This window comes from Diabrotica virgifera, chromosome 4, assembly GCF_917563875.1.
Source record: "Diabrotica virgifera virgifera chromosome 4, PGI_DIABVI_V3a".
Taxonomy (NCBI): Eukaryota; Metazoa; Arthropoda; class Insecta; order Coleoptera; family Chrysomelidae; genus Diabrotica; species Diabrotica virgifera.
Genome location: NC_065446.1, coordinates 243,753,055 through 243,774,262, shown reverse-complemented (window position 1 = coordinate 243,774,262; position 21,208 = coordinate 243,753,055). Strand labels below are relative to the sequence as shown.

At 32.4% G+C, this 21,208-nt stretch overlaps 1 protein-coding gene across 3 annotated transcripts in view; it reads right to left on the bottom strand.

Moving 5' to 3' along the window:
- LOC114347172 (probable cytochrome P450 6a13) overlaps window positions 1–21,208 on the bottom strand; it is a 152,453-nt gene that overhangs the window by 26,116 nt on the left and 105,129 nt on the right. For 2 of the 3 annotated variants that reach the window (XM_050649929.1, XM_050649930.1), the window contains exon 2: window positions 5,592–5,914. In XM_050649929.1, coding sequence (XP_050505886.1) covers window positions 5,592–5,903 — 312 coding nt within the window. In that variant the 5' untranslated portion in view covers window positions 5,904–5,914. Of the gene's footprint in view, window positions 1–5,591; window positions 5,915–15,363; window positions 15,451–21,208 lie in introns of those variants that run through there. The other variant, XM_028298186.2, reaches the window with a different exon arrangement.

The window sequence follows — 21,208 nt, the reverse complement described above, 5'->3', positions numbered from 1 at the left end:
TTGATACAATTTTATACATATTTTTCAAAAAAGTTAACACCGTTACTGGAGTAGGTAAAAAACTGAAAAATAATTGGGGTTTGCTTAATAAAAATTTTTTGTAACGCCATCCATTTTCAATATACAGGTCGTTGAAGAAAACAAAATTTTACACATTTTTTGATTTTGACGAAACTACTGGCAACATTGTAATAAAACTTAACGGGTTTTAAGAGGTAGTTATTGTCCATGTTTTGACATACAATTAAGGATTTGATATTCATCATTGGCGCGCTTAGGGGTAATTGTCTGAACTTTTCAAAGATAAAAGATAGTACGCTACTGCCATATTTCAAATTAACAATCATTTTTAAATTCCTCGTTCAATTTGCGATAAAAAACTATCTTCTCATTTTTTCATACAAGGCGTCGTTTTGCTGCAAATAATAAAATATCTTAACGCTTCCAAAGCATTCGAATATGAAAAAATAGGAAGACAGATTTTTTGTTACAAATTGAATGAGGAATTCAAAAACGATTGTTAATTTGAAATATGTCAGTGGCGTACTATCTTTTTTCTTTAAAAAGTTCAGACCATTACCCCTATGCGCGCCAATGATAAATATAAAATTCTTAATTGCATGTCAAAAAATGCACAACAACTATCTCTTAAAACTTGCCAAATTTTATTACAATGTTGCCAGTAGTTTCGACAAAATCGTAAAAAATGTGTAAAATTTTGTTTTCTTTGAAACTGTTGTATCTTGAAAATGGATGGCATTACAAACATTTTTTATTAAGCCAATCCCAATTATTTTTTAGTTTTTTACATATTCTAGTGACGGTGTTACCTTTTTTGAAAAATATGTATAAAATTGTATCATAAAACGAAAAAAAACCGAAAAAATGAGGTTTTTTATTTGTAAATGTGCGTTTCACCAATTTTAATAATTTGAAAAAATTCAGTGGTAAACACTATGCAAAAATACACGTTATATATTTTTTTCGTGAAAACGAATGTCTTAGCTATTTTTTATACTCATTTAAAATTTTAAAATCGTTTTAAAATTTAAATTTCCCGCCAAAAATTAAAAAAATAAATTTTTTCGAACAGAACATTTTAAAGCTTACAACTTTTTTATTTAAAGTTTTTCGCTAGTTCTGGATTTGGCTGAGATAAAAAATAAAAACATAAAAACCCTAATTAGGCTCTAGGTGGGTCACATGACCACCAAGGGGACTAAAAATTTCAGAAAGTTAGTTTCACTATATATGCTAAACGGTGACCTATATGTAATTCGAATCGAGTTGGGGGCACTTTTCATCATCTTACCCGGCTAGGCCCTTTATTAATTTTGTAACGCAAACAAATGAAGTAGTTTGTCAGTTTGACAGTTTGTTTACATATTGAGAACTGTCAAAGCGTATGTATTTGACTCGCCATTGGCCACTACGCGTGTGCCACCTTATCGCGAATGCCATATCGCGATTCTACTGGTTAAAAATCTGTATCGTAATGAAAATCTGTATCATAATGAAGTTCATTATGATACAGGTAGTGGCATCATAATTATTGATATAGTATGAGAATAGAAAAATAACTATTAAAGCGAAAAGTGGTTAATGTTGAAAAATAAATGACAAAAATAACAAAAATTGTGTCATTACTTAGACTATGTTAAGGTTAAACCTTCGTTATATTATTTAAGATATTGCCTGAGTAATTCATAAAAGTTTACATTGTACGTAATTTGTCTTATATCAAATTGTTTTAATTTATATGATTGACCTTCATCACAATTTTATACATTATATGTAAATAAAAATACTCATGAATATATAAATGCTACAATTGATTTTTAATTGATTTTTTAAGACGTTTTAAGTGCCGATTTTCTCAATTACTGATTTATTTTGTGCTAATAATGACGGTGCATATACTTTAACATTTTTATCAAAAATGATTTAGTAAAATTTGCCTGTATTTATCAATTTCAAAATAACCGCATATAAAGCAAGCAGTGGCAGCCAAAATAGTGAAGTGGTGCAATAAATCGAGAGTTACTCTCCATCCTACCAAAATTCAATTCATTTTATTCAGATATACCATCAGCATCCGGTATGAACATGCAAGGAGTCAGATAGTACTCCTTGGAGAAAAACTCTCCTTCTCCTTCTTCTTCTTTTTCAACCTTATGTAATCCAACTTTGGACATAGGTCGCCGTCATTTCAATCCATTTTCTATTTTGCGCCATTTGCTTCCAGTTGTGTCCTTCAATCTTCTTAATGTCATCAGCCCATCTTATTTGTGGCCTTCCTATGCTTCTCCTTCCTAACCATGGTTTCTATTGTTGTATTTCGTGATACTATTTTTTATCCTTCAGTCAGGTATTGTGTCCGGCTAAGCTCCGTTTTAATTTGGCAGCATGTTCTCCTGCGTCTTTTACTTTGGTTTTGCTTCTAATCCATTTGTTTTGTTTTTTTTTTGGTCGATAAATCTCACCCCAATCATTGATCTTTCCATTGCTCTTTGTGCCTTTACTATCTTATCCATATTGGCCTTAGTGAGTATCCACGAATGTCGGTCATACGTGAGTATAGGAAGGAGACACTGATCGTAAACACTGGTTTTCAAATATTGTTCTCTTTTAGTGCTTTTCAAGTTCCAACTCAGTTTTTCAAATCCTGCCCACGCTAACCATATTCTTCTGGTAATTTCGGCAGCTTGTTTTTCTTTGTTAACTTTCATTATCTGTCCCAGGTAGATGTATTCGCTTGTTGTTTCTAAATTTATGCCGTTCAACGTTATTTTTCTAATGTTCGGTGTATTCGTCATTATTTCTGTTTTTTCGAAGTTCATTTTAAGACATACTTTTTTCCTAGCTTAAAGTAGTTGCGTCATCATGGTCTGTAATTCTTCGAAACTTGTAGCGAATATTACAATGTCGTCAGCGTATCTCAAATGACTCAGTATCCTTCAATTCACATTTATTCCTTTTTCTACCCAGTTAATGTCTTTGAACATGTTTTCAGTTCCAATGTGAATACCTACCTTTGGTGACTTAACGTCTTCCTGGCGAATTGAATCTCCTCTGTTATTTGGTATAGCTTTGGTTTTCTCATCTATCTCTCTCTTACACACATACAAATCGTGCATCAGGTCAGTTATTGAATAAAAGGCATGTCTTTATGCGTGACTAAACAAACGCCAAAATCATTCCATCTTCATTGAAAGAAAAATCTTGAGGAAATGTGAATGGTGTTAGGACCACTTAAATATTTTAGATCCTTCTGTTACTGTTTTTCCGATGCAGCATATATTCTGTTAAATGCCCAAAATTGGCCATTTATATGCAGAATTTCGTTACATCAGAATAACAAGGGTCTATCTTCAATTTTTGTCCAAACTGAGATTTTTTTGTAACGGTTCTATTTTATGTTCTTCACCTTAATACTAGCACCAACAAAAATTAGGTGGCCGAAATACGAAATTTACAAGGTTCTATCTGAGAGAATTTTAAATGTTGATAAGTTAACAAGGTTCTAACTCACATAAAAAACAGTCAACTAAGTACACAAGTTCCTATCTGCAAAAACTAAAAATGTTTAAAAGTTAACAAGACTTTATCAAATAATTTGAAGTTGTTTTATTATATAATAATTGTTAAAAAAGTGATGTGGAAGATAAACCTTTATAGACCAGGGCGCATCTGTAAAAATATTAGTACATTTGGACGTTGAGGGGTGACTCAAATTTTTTTGCAGAAATTGCTTGAAAATAACTCAAATAATAATATTTGAGTTATCCTCCCTCTCAAGAAGATCCGGAAAATTGTTTAAATAATCAAAATGTCAAAAAATTAAGGAAACATTCGATTTTTTTCTTCGTTTTTTGATTATAACTTTAAAAGTATTCATTTCCGAGAAAAGTTGTACTGGTATAATAGTTGCGTAATTAAATTTCCTACAATATAAAATTAGTTAAGAATTTAGGAAATAGTCATCCTTGTTGCAAAATAGCAATAATTGGGAAAAAAACCATACAAAAACAAGTATTCGAATTTTACGTTTTTCAACCATTTATGCTACACTTAGGACCTTCATGTTTCACTCAGAAAACATTACGATCCAATAAAATAATACTGTAAATTTCATTACGAACGGTTCAATAGATTTTGCAGAATAAATTTTGCAATCCAGCTTGCGCAAAAAAAATCATTTTTTTTAAATGTTACAGGACTAAAAATAAAGGAGATAGCAAGTTGAATTTTTTTTTTGCGCATAGAAGTGTATCAGGAATTTACAAAACTAAAATCGATTAACTACCACGGCGTCAGGAATTTTTTTAAATAAACATTAATTATTGGTGCTACGCGCAGGACAACGGATAGTTTGCTCTGATTGGGCATTCCAATGACCTTTGATAATGACTGATACATTTTAATTTTTATTAAATTTCGATATAAATAAATAAATTTGTTTATTGCAAAATTAAAACAAATACTCTATCCTTTGAAATAATAGTTTTTGTAGCAAAAACTTTCTTTGTTCATATATTTTAACTTAGGGAATAAAAGTTTATTATTTTTAAACATATGCAATTGTTTAAACAATATTTCACAAACAATAATAAAATTAGTTTGATTTTTGTGGAATTAAAATATTAAAATACAACAAAATATAGAGTAAGAAAATAATATATTCAATAAAGATTGGAAGAAATTTTGGTGGAAATCAACTTGTGTGAATTGAACCCCGCTGTCCTGCGCGTAGTACCAAAAATTAATGTTTATTTAAATAATTTTCTGACGCCGTGGTAGTTAATCGATTTTAGTTTTGTAAATTCCAAAAGAAAGGTACAGTACACTTCTATAAGCAAAAAAATTTTCAACCTGCTATCTGCTTTATTTTCAGTCCTGCAACATTTAAATAAATGAGTTTTTTTTGCGAAAGCTGGATTGCAAAATTTATTTTGCAAACTCTGTTAAACCGATCTTAATGAAATTTACAGAGCTGTTTTACTATGTCACAAAGTTTTTCTGGGTAAAATATGAGGGTCCTAAGTGTAGCATAAATGGTTGAAAAACGTAAAATGCAGATACTTGTTTGTGTATGGATTTTTTCGCAATTATTGCTATTTTGCAACAAGCGTGACTATTTTATAAATTTTTAATCAATTCTGTATTGTAGAAAATTTTATTACGCAACTTTTATGTCAGTACAACTTTTCTCATAAATGAATAGTTTTAAAGTTATAATCAAAAAACCAATAAAAAATTCGAATTTTTCCTTCATATTTTGACATTTTGATTATTTAAACAATGTTCCGGACCATTTTGAGTGGGAGGATAACTCAAATATTATTATTTGAGTTTTAGGCAATTTCTGCAAAAAAATTTGTCACCTCTCAACGTCCATCTCAAAACAGATGCGCCCTGGACTATTATTAAATAAGTTTAAATCATTTCTCAAATCAGAACTCCTTTGTATTAACTATTGAAGTAACCTTTTACGGTTAATAAAAATATATTAATTTTTTTTTTTGAATTTACATTGTTAACAAGTGTCAAACAAGTTAAAATAAATATTTTTAATATTTAATTATTCTTACCTTTACCAAAATATCTCTAACATATTCAGGATCCAATACCAAGAGTGTCGGTCTGGCTATTGTGAAGAAGCCTCCAACTTTCCATCCTTGCTCCCTCATTTTCTTGTAGCAGCTGTCTACCATTCCTACAGAATATCCTTTCACCTTAGCCAAAAGACTAGTACAGTTTCCGTATGGAAACTTTGGCTCTAGATATGGTACTCCTTTTTTAGACCAGTATGTGTAGGAATACAGGAAATAGGCGTAGAATGATACTGCTGCCACGAGAAGTAGAGCCATCCCGTAACCCAAGAGGGTAAGAAACAAGCTCATTTTGATAGGCTCTGGAAAAAGACAGTCGGTTTAAATGAATAAAATTATAATATCTATAATCTAACAAAAAAACAAACACTGAAAACTTTTGTTTACAAAACTTCCACAAAATTTATATGTAAATTCCACAAAATGTATAACTTAATGTCACTACAGCTGTTTTGGCAGAGTGTATAGTTGTGTCAGTATCGAAATTAATCATCCCATCCTACACAACACAAGTTAGCAGCCTACCATAACATGTTACATAGATTGACAGAAATCCCATGTCAAAATCTAACCTCGAGATATAATTAAACACCATTAAGCAATTAGCAGTAAACAATGGGTACAACGAACAAACAATTAACACAATATTAAACTAAAAGCTCCATAAGAAAGCCCTGAAATTAGACTTTTCACCTCCACAGAAAAAACCCAGTATCTTCTGCTCTATCAGATATACAGGCAATATATCAACAACAAAAATACCTTAAACATAAAAAAAGGAATAACACCAGCTTTCAGAACTAACAACTTAAGCAAATACATAAAGAACAATTGTGGTGTTTACAAACTGACACGAATACTTTAGTGAGGCAAATAAAAAGGGAGCACTGGGCAGAGTTTCTCAAAACAGATGGAACACGACTTCTACGGAACACAAAAAGAAGTATGGAGAATGATCAGTAGGCAAATAAAGGAGATGAACGAATTAATAAAAGCGAAACACATTCAGAAGGAAACATGGGCAGACTACTTCCGATCTCTATTTGCTAAAGGCGACGATAATGAACCACCATCACCTGAAGTTACAACAAACGAAGAAATAAACATCGAGGAGGGAGAGGTAAAGGAAGCATTAAGAAAATTAAAAATAGAAAATCTCCAGGAGAGGACAGAATATCGAACGAACTCCTAAAGTACGGAGGACAAGATCTAACTAAACAACTATTAAAACTAATACAAAAAATAATAGAACAAAACATAATACCACAAGAATGGAGATCAAGCATCCTAATACCTCTCTTCAAAAAAGGAGACAAATCGGACCCGGAGAATTACAGAGGAATTAACTTATTAAACACAACATTAAAATTAACAACCAAAGTGATAACAAACAAATTGAATGAAATTATAACATTAGCAGAAGAACAACAAGGTTTTAGGTTGGGAAGGTCATGCACTGACGCTATATTTATAATGAGGCAAGTTCAAGAGAAATCGTTGGAATGCAACAAACCGGCATATTTATGTTTCGTGGACCTTAAGAAAGCATTTGACAGGGTCACATTAAAGGACGTTATCCATTTGTTATTCGAGAGAGGTACCTCTAGGAATAATTAAAACGATCGAAAACATCTACCAGAATAACACAATAAAAGTAAAAGTGGACGATTAAATAACTGACCCAATTGAAGCCGGTAATGGGATAAGACATGGGGATTCCTTGAATCCTTTATTGTTCAACCTGATCATGGACGAAATAATAAAAAAATTAAGAACTAAAAAAGGATACCAAATGGGAGAAAAACAACTTAAAATAATCTGCTATGCGGACGATGCAATAGTAATCTCTCAAAGTGAAGATGGTTTACAACGTATGCTGCACCAATTCAACATAATCGCCAGAAAATGTAACATGTTAATTTCCTCACCAAAGACAAAATGCATGGTTATATGAATAACAGCAGATCCAATAAGATGTAAATTGGAGCTAGAAGGTCAGATAATAGAATAAGTGATGGACTTTAAATAGCTAGGCATCACACTATCTAGCTACTAAAGGCTCGAAACAGAAGTGGAAGATCAAGTGAATAGAGCAAACAGAGCCGCAGGTTGCCCGAATGACACAATATGGAGAAATAAAAATATCCGAAAAGAAATGAAAGGCAAAATTTACAAAACAGTCATCAGATCAATAATTACATACGCGGCAGAAACACGACCCGACACAGAGAGGACAAAAAGATTGCTCGAAACAGCGGAAATGAAAACCCTTCGAAAAATCCATGGTAAGACTCTATAGGACAGAGCTAGAAGTACAGATATACGACGGAGATGCAAGGTGTATAACATTAACCCGCGAGCAGTCGCGCCGTTAGAAAAAATCTAACATTTTATCCTTTTTCATGATAACTTGATGAACAATTTTGCAACATAACTTTCCACTCGTAAGTGCCTCGAGGAAGGGTGTGGTAATGCGTAGGTTTATTTTTTCTTTTTTTTCTTTTTTCTTCTTCTTTTCTTGGAATTTATGGCTTTGGTGAGAAAAAAATAGCTTTAATAATTGTTAGAAATAATATTTCTAACATTACAAGTAAATAAAAATACTATAACATAAAGATTTGTTGTAAAGGGCCTAGCCGGGTAAGATGATGAAAAGTGCCCCCAACTCGATTCGAATTCAATATAGGTTACCGTTTAACATATATAGTGAAACTAACTTTCTGAAATTTTTAGCCCCCTAGGTGGTCATGTGACCCACCTAGAGCCTAATTAGGGTTTTTATGTTTTTATTTTTTATCTCAGCCGCATCGAGAACTAGCGAAAAACTTTAAATAAACAAGTTGTAAGCTTTAAAAACTTCTGTCCGAAAATTTTTCTTGAAGTTATACTTCTTTACGCGCGATATGAGGGTGAATTTTTATATGTTAAAACCTACGATCCCGGCGCATGCGCATTATAACTTTGTTCTGATTGGATGTTCAAATGACATGTCAAAAATTATCCAATATGGCAGCTGTAGCGCAGCTGTGGTTTGGACCTTAGAATATAAAATAAATCAGGAAGGAGTACAATGCGAAATGACTACGAGCCAGGAAGGAGGTTACAACTGGCGATCAGCTGTCAGATTTGCTTTCTATCTCCAGTGACGTACCTTTGAAAGAGGGAAGAAAAGAAATTCTTAACGATTTTATTACATCTTTGATTTTACAAACAGCTACAGATCAAGAGAAAATACGTATTAATATAATATTTTGTTGAAACGTCAGTTAAATAACATTTTATTATACTAATAACTTCAGTTAATTGATTGCATATACAGGAGCTTTACCAGATGGGACGCCTATGCACACAGCTGATCCAATACACAAACACCTTCTACCTCGTTGACAAAAACTTATGAGTCATCCACAGACGTTCAAGATGGCCGGTTCCGCTAGAAATTTAAGGTGTTGTTGATATATGAAAGACTCCTTCCTGTTTTTTTATATTCTAAGGTTTGGACGGTTGACGGTTTGGTTATGTATGGTTGTTGCGTTTTAAAATTTGTGGGAAGAGAAACAACAAAGGTTAGTTAATAGTTATACTGAATTTTTAAATAGTTTTCATAGTATATTTTTGAAGTTATACTTCAAAATGTTTTAATTTATATATGTATCAGTCCAGAAAAGGTGCGTAAAGAATATATTAGTGTTTTTAAATATATTTTTCTACAAACGTGTTAAAAATGCAACTTTTAGGACTCCATAGGAGCGTTAAAAATGCTACTTTAAGGCACTAGTGCTTTAAAAATTTTAAGGCACTGCAGTTAAAAGTGAATTGTCAAATTGTGAAACGTCAAAATATTTATATTTTATTTATTAACATTAATATTAATAATACAACTTGCGCAATTTGAAAAAGGTGGTTTAAAAGGTTTTTTATTATAATTTTGTGTCTTTGGATTTGTCTTCCTTGGGCGTAAAATAATAAAACATTTATTTTTATATTTCACTTGTCACCGTGATGTATAATTATGTATATCTGAAAGGTAAGTAGCATGCGGCTTGATGGCCTTGTTGGTAGAGCATTGGACCAGAGATCAAAAAATCGCAAGATTGCGGGTTCAAATCCCGGACGATTCATATTTTTTTCTTTTTTTTTTAATATTTGGCATTGTTAAGTTTTGGTTCATTTTTGGTAATTATTGTTAATTTTTTGTATTGTAACTGTTAAGTAGGTATATTTATTTCGTTGAAATTATATTATAATAGAAGTATAACTTCTTACGTGCGTACAAAGTACACACACATTCTTTTTTTTTAATTTTTGGCGGTAAATTTAAATTTTAGAACGATTTTAAAATTTTAAATGAGTATAAAAAAATAACTAAGACATTCGTTTTCACGAAAAAAATATATAACGTGTATTTTTACACATTGTTTCATCCTAAATTTTTCCAAATTTTTAAATTTGGTGAAACGCCCCTTTAAAAATAAAAAACTGCATTTTTTCGGGTTTTTTTTTTTTCGTTTTTTGATATAATTTTATACATATTTTTCAAAAAAGGTAACACCGTCACTAGAATAGGTAAAAACTGAAAAATAATTGGGATTCGCTTAATAAAAATTTTTTGTAACCCCATCCATTTTCAAGATACAGGGCGTTGAAGAAAACCAAATTTTACGCATTTTTTACGATTTTGCCGAAACTACTGGCAACATTGTAATAAAACTTGGCGGGTTTTAAGAGGTAGTTATTGTGCATGTTTTGACATACAATTAAGGATTTGATATTTATCATTGGCGCACATAGGGGTAATGGTGTGAACTTTTCAAAGAAAATAGATAGTACGCCATTGACATATTTCAAATTAACAGTCATTTTTGAATTCCTCGTTCAATTTGCAATAAAAAACTATCTTATCATTTTTTCATACGAAGCGCCGTTTTGCTACAAAAAATAAAATATCTTAACGCTTCCAAAGTACATATTCGAATTAGTTTTTATAATGGATGTACGAGTTTATGTAAGTAGATGTAGAAACTACTAGAAGTTCGAATACTTCGTAAGGGTTAAGATGTTTTATTTTTTTGAATAAAAATGGCGCGTTGTATGAAAAAATAGGATGATAGATTTTTTGTCACAAATTGAACGAGGAATTAAAAAACGATTGTTAATTTGAAATATGTCAGTGGCGTACTTGGTTTTCTTTGAAAAGTTCAGACCATTACCCCTAAGCGCGCCAATGATGAATATCAAATCCTTAATTGTATGTCAAAACATGCACAATAACTACCTCTTAAAATCCGCCAAGTTTTATTACAATGTTGCCAGTAGTTTCGGCAAAATCGTAAAAAATGTGTAAAATTTTGTTTTCTTCAATCTTGAAAATGGATGGTGTTACAAAAAATTTTTATTAAGCAAACCCCAATTCTTTTTAAATTTTTCACCTGCTCCAGTGACGGTTTTACCTTTTTTGAAAAATATGTATAAAATTGTATCAAAAAACGAAAAAAAAACCGAAAAATGCGGTTTTTTATTTTTAAAAGTGCGTTTCACCAATTTTAAAAATTTGAAAAAATTCAGGGTGAAATATTGTGCAAAAATACACGTGATATATTTTTTTCGTGAAAACGAATTTCTTAGTTATTTTTTTATACTCATTTAAAATTTTAAATTCGTTCTAAAATTTAAATTTCCCGCCAAAAACTAAAACAAAAAATTTTTCGGACAGAACTTGTTAAAGCTTACAACTTTTTTATTTAAAGTTTTTGCTAGTACTCGATGCGGCTGAGGTAAAAAATAAAAACATAAAAACCCTAATTAGGCTCTAGGTGGGTCACATGACCACCTGTCCTAGTGGGCTAAAAATTTCAGAAAGTTAGTTTCACTATATACAGGGTGCGCCAAACCTCTGGTCTTCTTTGATTACGGCTAAACTATGAGATATACAAAAAAATGTTTATAACAAAACTAATGTGTATCAAAGAGGTCTATAATTTAAAATTATTTTTAATTATACAGGGTGAGTCAGAACGACGGTATGAACCAAAGTTGTATTTTTTTAAATGGAACACCCTGTATATTAAATCATTTTTGAATATATTATTTAAAAATATGAAAAATTTGTATAAGGTCTTATAGGCCTAAAGTTAATAATTTTCGAAATATTTACATTTCTATTGAGAAAAATGGTAATATTTATAGGGTTGTGGATTATGTTTCCAAGGAAATAAAAATTTAGGTGATAGGTCAAAGTTTTTAAAATATAGTGTTATTTTTAAATAATTTAATATTTTTTACTTTTAGCCATAAAATATACAGTGTGATCACTATTTGCAAATACAAAATTTTCTCATTTTTTTTAAATGGGACACCCTGTATTTTAGTTTTGCGTTTGGTAGTAAATATTACAACCTTTCTTTTGGTATAAGGTTGTATGTACCTAGCATGTTTCGTTTTGTAGATATTTTTAAAAAACTATAGATTTTACGTTTTTGCGGATTTTTTATTTAAAAATTTTTTTGCAAAAAAAATAATTATAATCTGGTTTTAGAAACATACACTAAAATATAAAATATGAAAATAAAAACGTAATTAAAGATTAAAATAAATCGTATGCTAGTACAATTCAATTGAATTTAATAACTAAATTATTTTACAAAAAATATTTTACCTTATTAATGAATACATAAATTAGTTACTAAATTAAATAAACAACCAAATTTTAATTCAATCGTAGTAATTCTTCTACCGCAGCAACTTTCCTGTACCAAATTAATTGTTAGTTAAATTGTATTTAGTTAAACTTTTAAATTTACTTACATACATCTTGAGAATATAAAAATTATTACCCTGTATAATTGAACACAATATATTAACACCCTGTATAATTGAAAATAATTTTAAATTATAGACCTCTTTGATACACATTAGTTTTGTTATAAACATTTTTTTGTATATCTCATAGTTTAGCCGTAATCAAAGAAGACCAGAGGTTTGGCGCACCCTGTATGTTAAACGGTGACCTATATGGAATTCGAATCGAGTTGGGAGCACTTTTCATCATCTTACCCGGCTAGGCCCTTTGCGTCTAAATTCGTATTGTTAGAGAAAATCTAACGCGCGACCGATTACGTGACAGAAAAGAGGGCGACTGTTCCAGGGTTGATAACTGGCTAAGAAACAGAAGAATAGAATGGAATAACCAGCGATAGACGGTTCCCCAATAGGGAGACGATCAGTGGGAAGACCACGAAAACGATGGAACGACAACTTACTAGAGGCACATTGAAAATACAGACAGAATCATGTCTATACAAAAAGAAGAAGAAGAAGAAGAAAAGAAGAAGAAAAAGAAGAAGAAGAAGAAGAAGAAGAAGAAGACAAACTGACATGTGGTTACTGTCCAAAAACTTACATTGGTCAAACTGGCAGAACCTTTGACAAAAAGATAGCAGAACACAAAAGGGCTTTTATCAATAGAGAAACATATTCCACATACGCACTTCACCTTCTAGATAATAATCATTCTTTTGAACAGCTTCAAATTCTTAATATTCAAAATAAAGGCTTTCTCCTAACTTTATTAGCATCTATGGAAGTTAATAAATTAAAAAAAAAAGATATCTATATATAATTCTGAATGACCAACTTGAGACAAACAGCTTTCAACTCCTCAACCTATTCAGTTAGTGACTTTAAAATGCAGACAGATAGTAAAATAAATCACTTGAGAAAGGCACTCTGTCGAAACAGCTGTAGTGAAATTAAGTTATAATAAATTTTGTGGAAGTATTGAAAACAAAAGTTTTCAGTGTTTTATTCTTAGATAAATTTTTTTTTAACTCCTTGACATATCTGCTATCTGCCTATTAGGTAATAAGCGTTTTATCTGACAATGAACTTGATGACATGTAGAGTATTATTCCAATGAATAATCTCCTTTAAATATATCTAAACCTAAATTAAACATTGTTGATATGAATTTACAATCATTTGCCTTAGAAAACTAAACTAAAGTCTATGTGATGTAGATAGATCGGATGGCAGTAGACGTTTTAGCCTACGGATTTCATTGGCATCGCGCACGTTTAGTTAAGGATAAAATGAATTTCTATCAAGTAACTGTAGAATCCATTAATTCTTTTACATAATTTAGACTCTCACTTCCACTCTGAGTCATCTGAGAAACTCTGTGGAAGATTCTGGTAACCAACCTCAATAAGAAATAGGATCAGGGCTAACGAGAGTGGTAGAAATGATCCACCGACGAATAGAAGGTTGGGTTGAAGGTTAACTACATCCATCTAAAAAAACGATGATTTATGATGAATGTTCAAAGAAGAAAAGCTGTGACGACGACCGTGTGAGAAAAAGGAACACGATTTGATAATGTGCCATGGGAAGTGGGCATGTACATATGGAGTGGGAAGAATTCAGAAACATCATAACAGAAGTACAAGAAGAACAAGAACGAATGACTGGTTTGACCAAGACTATCAGATTATTACAGAGAAAAACAGCATATTTACTGATGAAATAGGGCACAGAACTCGACAAATAGAGGAGGAATATAAACACCTACTTAAAGAAGAAAAGACAATCCACCGAAGAAAGAAGAGAGGAAATGTGAACAAGGAACTTCAAAAACTACAAGAATTAAATAATCCAACAGGGACAAGAAAGTTTTACCAGAAACTAAATAAAAGCAGATAAGAATTCAAACCGACAGCAACGATGTATAATAAGGAAGGTAATATATTGATAGAACAGCAAGAAATATTAACAATATGGACAGAACATCAACAACAAATATCTCTCTCTTCAATTCTGACCCCCCCCCCCCCCCGGAGGAAGTGTAGTCGTCGACGTGATGTCGTGTATTGTCCGTCTCCAAAGATCTCTGTCTCTGGTCATTTCTTTTAATTCATGCATAGGTCTTTTGCATATTCCTGTAATCTGATCGATCCATCTTGTTGGGGATCTTCCTCGTGATCTTCGGCCTTCCACCTTTCCTTGTATGATGAGTCTTTCCATGTTTTCTGTGTTGGCTCTCATAACATGTCCAAAGTATTTTAATTGTTGGAGATGGACTTTACTGGAGAGCCGTTGGCTAACTTTTAGCTCTCTTAAAATCGAATTATTTGTTCTATGGTCGGTCCAAGGAATTCGTAGCATTCGTCTCCAACAGAACATTTCAGTGGCGTCTATCTTTCTTCTTTCCGAATTTCTCAGGGTCCAAGATTCACATCCGTAAGTCAGTATTGGGAATATTAAGCAGTTGATCAACCTCATCTTTAACGCTCTTGAAATTTGACAACAACAAATATAGAGAACTGCTAAAGACGTTAAACAACAAAAAATATCTTAATCTGGGACATATCGTGGGGGGAAATCGATATAGAATATTACTTCACTACTATAGCACGTGAAGAAGAAGAAGGATAGAACATTTTAAGGAATAGCTTGAAGGAGATAGGAAGGAGGCGAACGCTGACATACCATTAGACCAAGCAGCCAACAGAGAAAAGAATCCACCAAAAATAGCCGAGATCAGAACAACAGTAGGCAATTTAAAGAACAATAATCTTAACGATACACTTTTCAGCAACTACTGCTAGAAGGAAATATAGAGGTTAAGAGAGGTCCAGGATGTAAAAAGATGTCATGGCTGCTTAATATTCGCCAATAGATAGGAATCCAGAGTTATGAAATGCTTCGTAATGCTGTAAAAATAGAATAATTGAATCCTGATTATCTAACATCTCACCTGACAAGACAATATACGGTGGAACCCTACACAGAAATGTACTGCCGTTGAACAAGAAGACTAAAAAGCGAAAAAAGTTTATTTTACAATTCTTTATACTCTCTTATCTTGTGTAATACATATGTCCAAATAAATATTTACATTGTTAGATTTTTCTAAAATTAAAAAAAGATTCGTTTACCTATGTTAGACTGTCAATAAAAAAGATATATAAATATAATAATTAAGGCTTAATTATAGCCTAAGAGCTGGCAGCGGATTTTCTGCGTGATAAGTAATATGGAAAAACTATATGGGGATATGTTGAATTAGTTGTGTACATGACTTTCACCAACGGCCTGAAACCAGAGTGGGGGCCGAGGGTAGTTATAAGGGGTCAAAGTCGAGGTTTTTATTATTTCTTTTGTAACGCTCATGATCGAGATAGTGCACCAAAATTTGGGAATAAGTAGGTCATGACGTAACTAAGTAAAATCTCCAGGAGTGGAACGCTGCGTGGCCGACAAAAGGGGTGGGGCAGGGGTGAATATAAAAAAATGTAAGGGGTTTTTTGCGACGTTCGTGACTGAGATACTGCACCAAAATTTTGGAATAAGTAGACCATGACATAACTAAGTAATATCCCCAGAGGCGGAACCCAGAGTGACGGACGAGGGTAGTTATAAGGGGTAAAAGTCGCGGTTTTTATTATTTTTTTTGTGGCGTTCATGATCGAGATAGTGCAACAAAATTTGGGAGTAAGTAGGTCATGACGTAACTAAGTAAAATCTCCAGGGGCGGAACGCTGCTTGGGGTACAAAGGGGTGGTAGGCAGGGGTGAGTGTAAAAATGTATGGGGGTTTTTTTGCCGTTCGTGATCGAGATAGTGCACCAAAATTTGGGAATAAGTAGATCATGACATTACTAAGTAAAATCTCTAGGAGAAGAACGCTGCGTGGGGGACAAATGTTGTGCCGGGTCACAAAAAAAAATAATACACATTGAGACTTTGACCCCTTAAAACTACCCTCATCCCCAACTCTGGATTCCGGCTCTGGGGATTTTATTTAGCTAAGTCATGGTTTATTTATTCCCAAATTTTGGTGCACTCTCTCAATCACGAACGTCGCAAAAAACCCCTTATATTTTTTGTATTCACCCCTGCCCCACCCCTGGAGATTTTACTTAGTTACGTCATGACATACTTATTTCCAAATTTTGGTGCACTATCTCGATCATGAGCGTCACAAAAAAAAATAATAAAAACGGCGACTTTTACCCTTATAACTACCCTCGTCCCCCACTCTGGTTTCCGGCTCTGGGGATTTTACTTAGTAATAGCAAGATCTACTTATTCCCAAATGTTGGTCCAATATCTCAATCACGAACGTCGCAAAAACCCCTTTATATGTTTTATATTCACCCCTACCCCCACCCCTTTGTCGGCCACGCAGCGTTCCGCACTTAGAGATTTCACTTAGTTACGCCATGACCTACTTATTCTCAAATTTTGGTTATGAGGATCTCGATCATGAGCGCCACACAAAAAATAATAAAAACCTCGACTTTGACCCCTTATAACTACCCTCGGCCCCCACTCTGGTTTCCGGCCGTTGGTGAAAGTCATGTACACAACTAATTCAACATATCTCCGTATAGTTTTTCCATATTACGTATCACGCACAAAATCCGCTTCTATCTCTCCGACTATTACAGATTACAGCTCAAAATAGGTACAATGTTTTAGAAGTTGATATATTAGATCATTCAGATTCAGGAATACTTTTGATTAGATTTTAATTTTTTTTTAAATTGGACGAAAACGTACATAATATTACTACAAATTTTACGTTTGCTGTTTTAATACGTTATAATAATAGTTATTTTTGATATTAGTTATTTAAGTGTTAAAAGTATACGTTTAAGAGGAAACAGTAGCGATCAACAGGTAGCGAAAACGCGTTCCAAGATTGCGGCTGTAATTTTGAATATTTTTTCGAGATATTTGGCACACGTATTCGTAATATAATAAAGAGTGGCGGTACAGAGCCCAATTTGAAAAATATATTAATATGTGGAAATTACTCTGTAATTAAGTACAATATTAAAAAACGAGCCTCTACCGCCATTAAGAAGAACAAAAAAATACACTTTCTTCAAATAAACTTTTTTATCCGATGCCTAGAATTTGTGTCATTTTGGAACTACTAAAATTTTTTATTTCATTAGTAGTTCCAAAATGACACAAAATCTAGGCATCGGATAAAAAATTTATTTGAAGAAAGTGTATTTTTTTGTTCTTCTTAATGGCGGTACAGGCTCGTTTTTTTAATATTGTATTTAATTACAGAGTATTTTCCACATATTAATATATTTTTCAAATTGGGCTCTGTACCGCCATTCTTTATTATATTACGAATACGTGTGCCAAATATGAATATCATAGATATCAAAGAAAGAATAATAAATCTTGCAGGGACAATTGAAAAAAAAAAATAAAGATAAATTTAGTGACGTTTTAAACAGAAATGAAGGCTGTCATATGTCAGCTTTATTCTTTAACAAGTAAATTGTCATTGTATATCGGATATACCAATCATATTCTGTTTTTTTCTAAAAGTTCGGAACACCCTGCGGAATATTCTTCTTCTTCTTCTTGCAGTACCGTCTCCTATCGGAGTTTGGCTACCATCACAGCAATCTTAACTTTGTTGGCTGCAGCTCTGAACAATTGTATTGAACTGAACCCGTACCACTCCCTTAAATTTGGCAACCAGGAAATCCTCCTACGTCTCACATTTTTTCCAGAGTTTTCCTTGGATTATGAGTCTTAGCAGGGAATACTTTTCTCCTCTCGTTATGTAGCCTAGATATTCCAGTTTTCTCGATTTTGTTATTTTTGTTTTTTGATTCATTCGCATATGTTCTATAATAAAAGAGATATGTCCTTTTATATTACAAATGAGGTTTGCTAGTTGGTCTTTAATAACAATATCATTCCAAATCTCTAGAGCTACTGTTTCTACCTCTTGTAAGGTTCTAGGAGGTGGCAAACGCTGTCGTAGTCTTCTGCCAATTATGTCCCACAAATGTTTGGTTGAGTTAAGATCTGGACTATGCGGTAGCCAATTAAAAATCCGAAGATTTACCTGTTGTAAATTTTCGGTTACAGTTCGTGCAAAGTCGGGTCTTGCAGTATCGTACATTAGCAAAAAAGTGTTACCAATATAAGGAGCCGATAGCATAGTAGCTATGTTCTTCGCTATGTAAGGTGACTGCTTGAACGCACTCATTGCGGGTCAAATTCCTTGTAGCGCGTTCCATTTCCACCAAAACCAAAAAAATTACGGGCATAAATAATAAATCTACTAATTTTTATAACAAACCAGACACTTTTGACTGTTAACAATTTGACATTTATCAAATTGTTCATTTATCATAGCCTACTTTAGGCTCGTTTATTAAACTAAGCAAAAAATAAGGATTTATTTCCGAGAAACATGGCTAGTTGTTAAAATACCTAACTTTTTTATTTTTCAATAAAAGCGAATGAATTAAAAAACAAAATGTTAAGAAAACGTGATTCTATAGTTAGGTTTTAATTTTAGTATTTCATAAATGCTATAATTCTCCACAGGGTGTTGCGAACTTTGAGAAAAAACACCATTTTGATTTGTGCACCCTGTATACAATGACGATTCACCTGTCTAGCAACAATATTATTACAGCGATATTGTTAAAGAGTAACGCTATAACATATCAGAAAAATCACTTAACTCGGACAACAAGTATAGGAAATACGAGACATCAAAAAGTCCCATTTTTAAGGTGGGGCGTTAATTTGGCTACTTAGTGTAGGATGATTTTTATATTTAATGTTTATTAAAAACTTTTGATATACAACGTGTTTTTTCATTGGGCGGGGGTCCGCATCCCAACTGGAACTAGGGCCCGCGGATCTATCAGTACGCTACTGATCCAATATTATGATGACACGGTCCTCCTTGCCAATGATGAGAGAGAGTTATAACTCCTAACAAACAAAATCAATAACATAAATGAAAACCATGAACTTACAATAAATTTGCTGCCAGTGGCGTAACAAACTCCGTCGGGGCCCCCCCGCAGAATTTGAAATGGGGCACCTTTTAACCCGGGAGCAGTCGCGCCGTTAGAAAAAATCCAACTTTTTATCATTTTCCGTGATAACTTAATGAAAAATTTTGCAACATAACTTTCCACTTGTAAGTGCCTCGAAGAAGATTGTAGTAATGCTTAGGATTTTTTTAATTTTTTTTTAATTTCATTTTTATTTTTTTTTGTGGAATTTATGGCTTTGGTGGGAACCAATTAGTTTTAAAATTGTTAGAAGTAGATATTTTTAACATAACAAGCAAAACAAAAATATTATAAAATTGAAATTTGTTTTAAATTCGTATTGTTAGATTTTGTTCAACGCGCGACTGCTTACGTGACAGAAGTGAGCGCGACTGCTCCCGCGTTAAACAATCTGGATCCTGGTCTGGATCCTGGTCCGGATCCCGCGTATGAAAAAAAAGTTGATTAATAGCAAGCTGAAAATTTGTTAATAGCTTAAGGGTGTCTAGTCGGATAAACTTTGATATATGGGAACACTGTAACAGGGGCAGTTTTAATTGTGGAACAGGTTAAAAATTTGGAACGGTCAGACCACGAAAACGGCACATTTATTTTGTCCGACAGAACAGACTTAAACTCTCCGAACAGAGATTAAACTCTCATGCAAATATCAGACTGCTATTTATCACCTGTCATAATTCCTGTCATTTGACATATTCTACATGTTCCACTCATTAAAACGCCTATTTGGTGATAAATAGCAGTCTGATTTTTGCATGAGAGTTTAATCTCTGTTCGGAAAGTTTAAGTCTGTTCTGTTGGACAAAATACATGTGCCGTTTTCGTGGTCTGACCGTTCCAAATTTTTAACCTGTTCCACAATTAAAACTTCCCCTGTTCCAGTGTTCCCATATATTAAAGTTTGTCCGACTAGACACCCTTAAGCTATTAACAAATTTTCAGCTTGCTATTAATCAACTTTTTCTCATACGCGGGATCCAGACCTATTACTAAATACGACTTATTTAACAAAAACTTTTTTGTGTTAGCGTTATCATTCACTGTTCATAACAACTTACATTTCTCATCTTTATTTGTATACAGACCCATTCCAAATAAACAACTTCTTTTGTTGTTTTCTGTACAACTTACCTACAATACATTTAATAACCAGCTTTAAAAATAGTAAATGTTAAAACATTTCTTTCTTGATTTCTTATACAGTGTGTTTGCGTCTCTTGGAACCTATGGGAAACTTTTTTATTGCATATCTATATTACGAAAAAAAGTTATTCTTTATAAAATGCACTGCATGGTATAAAACCTAAGTTGCAATAATCAGATATTAAATTTTATTGATTTTATACGAGGTATATCAAAAAATATTAATTTCGCTCAATAGTATTTATACCACCTTTATATTTTACAATACTGAAAAATTTTATTATAAAAAGTTGTTCGCAATTAAAAACTATGTTTAAATATACAATTATATCATTCCAGTTGAAATATTGTGAATTATAAAGGTACTTAACTCTTAGAGAAAAAATCATATTTTTTCGACATACCTCGTATAAAGTTGGTAAAATGTGATATATTACGATTAAATCTTCATTTTGAGATAATGCAGAGCTTTTTATAAAAAAATAGTTAATAATAAAATTAATAATAAAATAGTTATTATAATTGTAATAAAATGATATGTTGGTTATCGGTAATCTGAGAAATATTTGGAAAAATTAATTTTTATTTACAAGGATGTAATTAC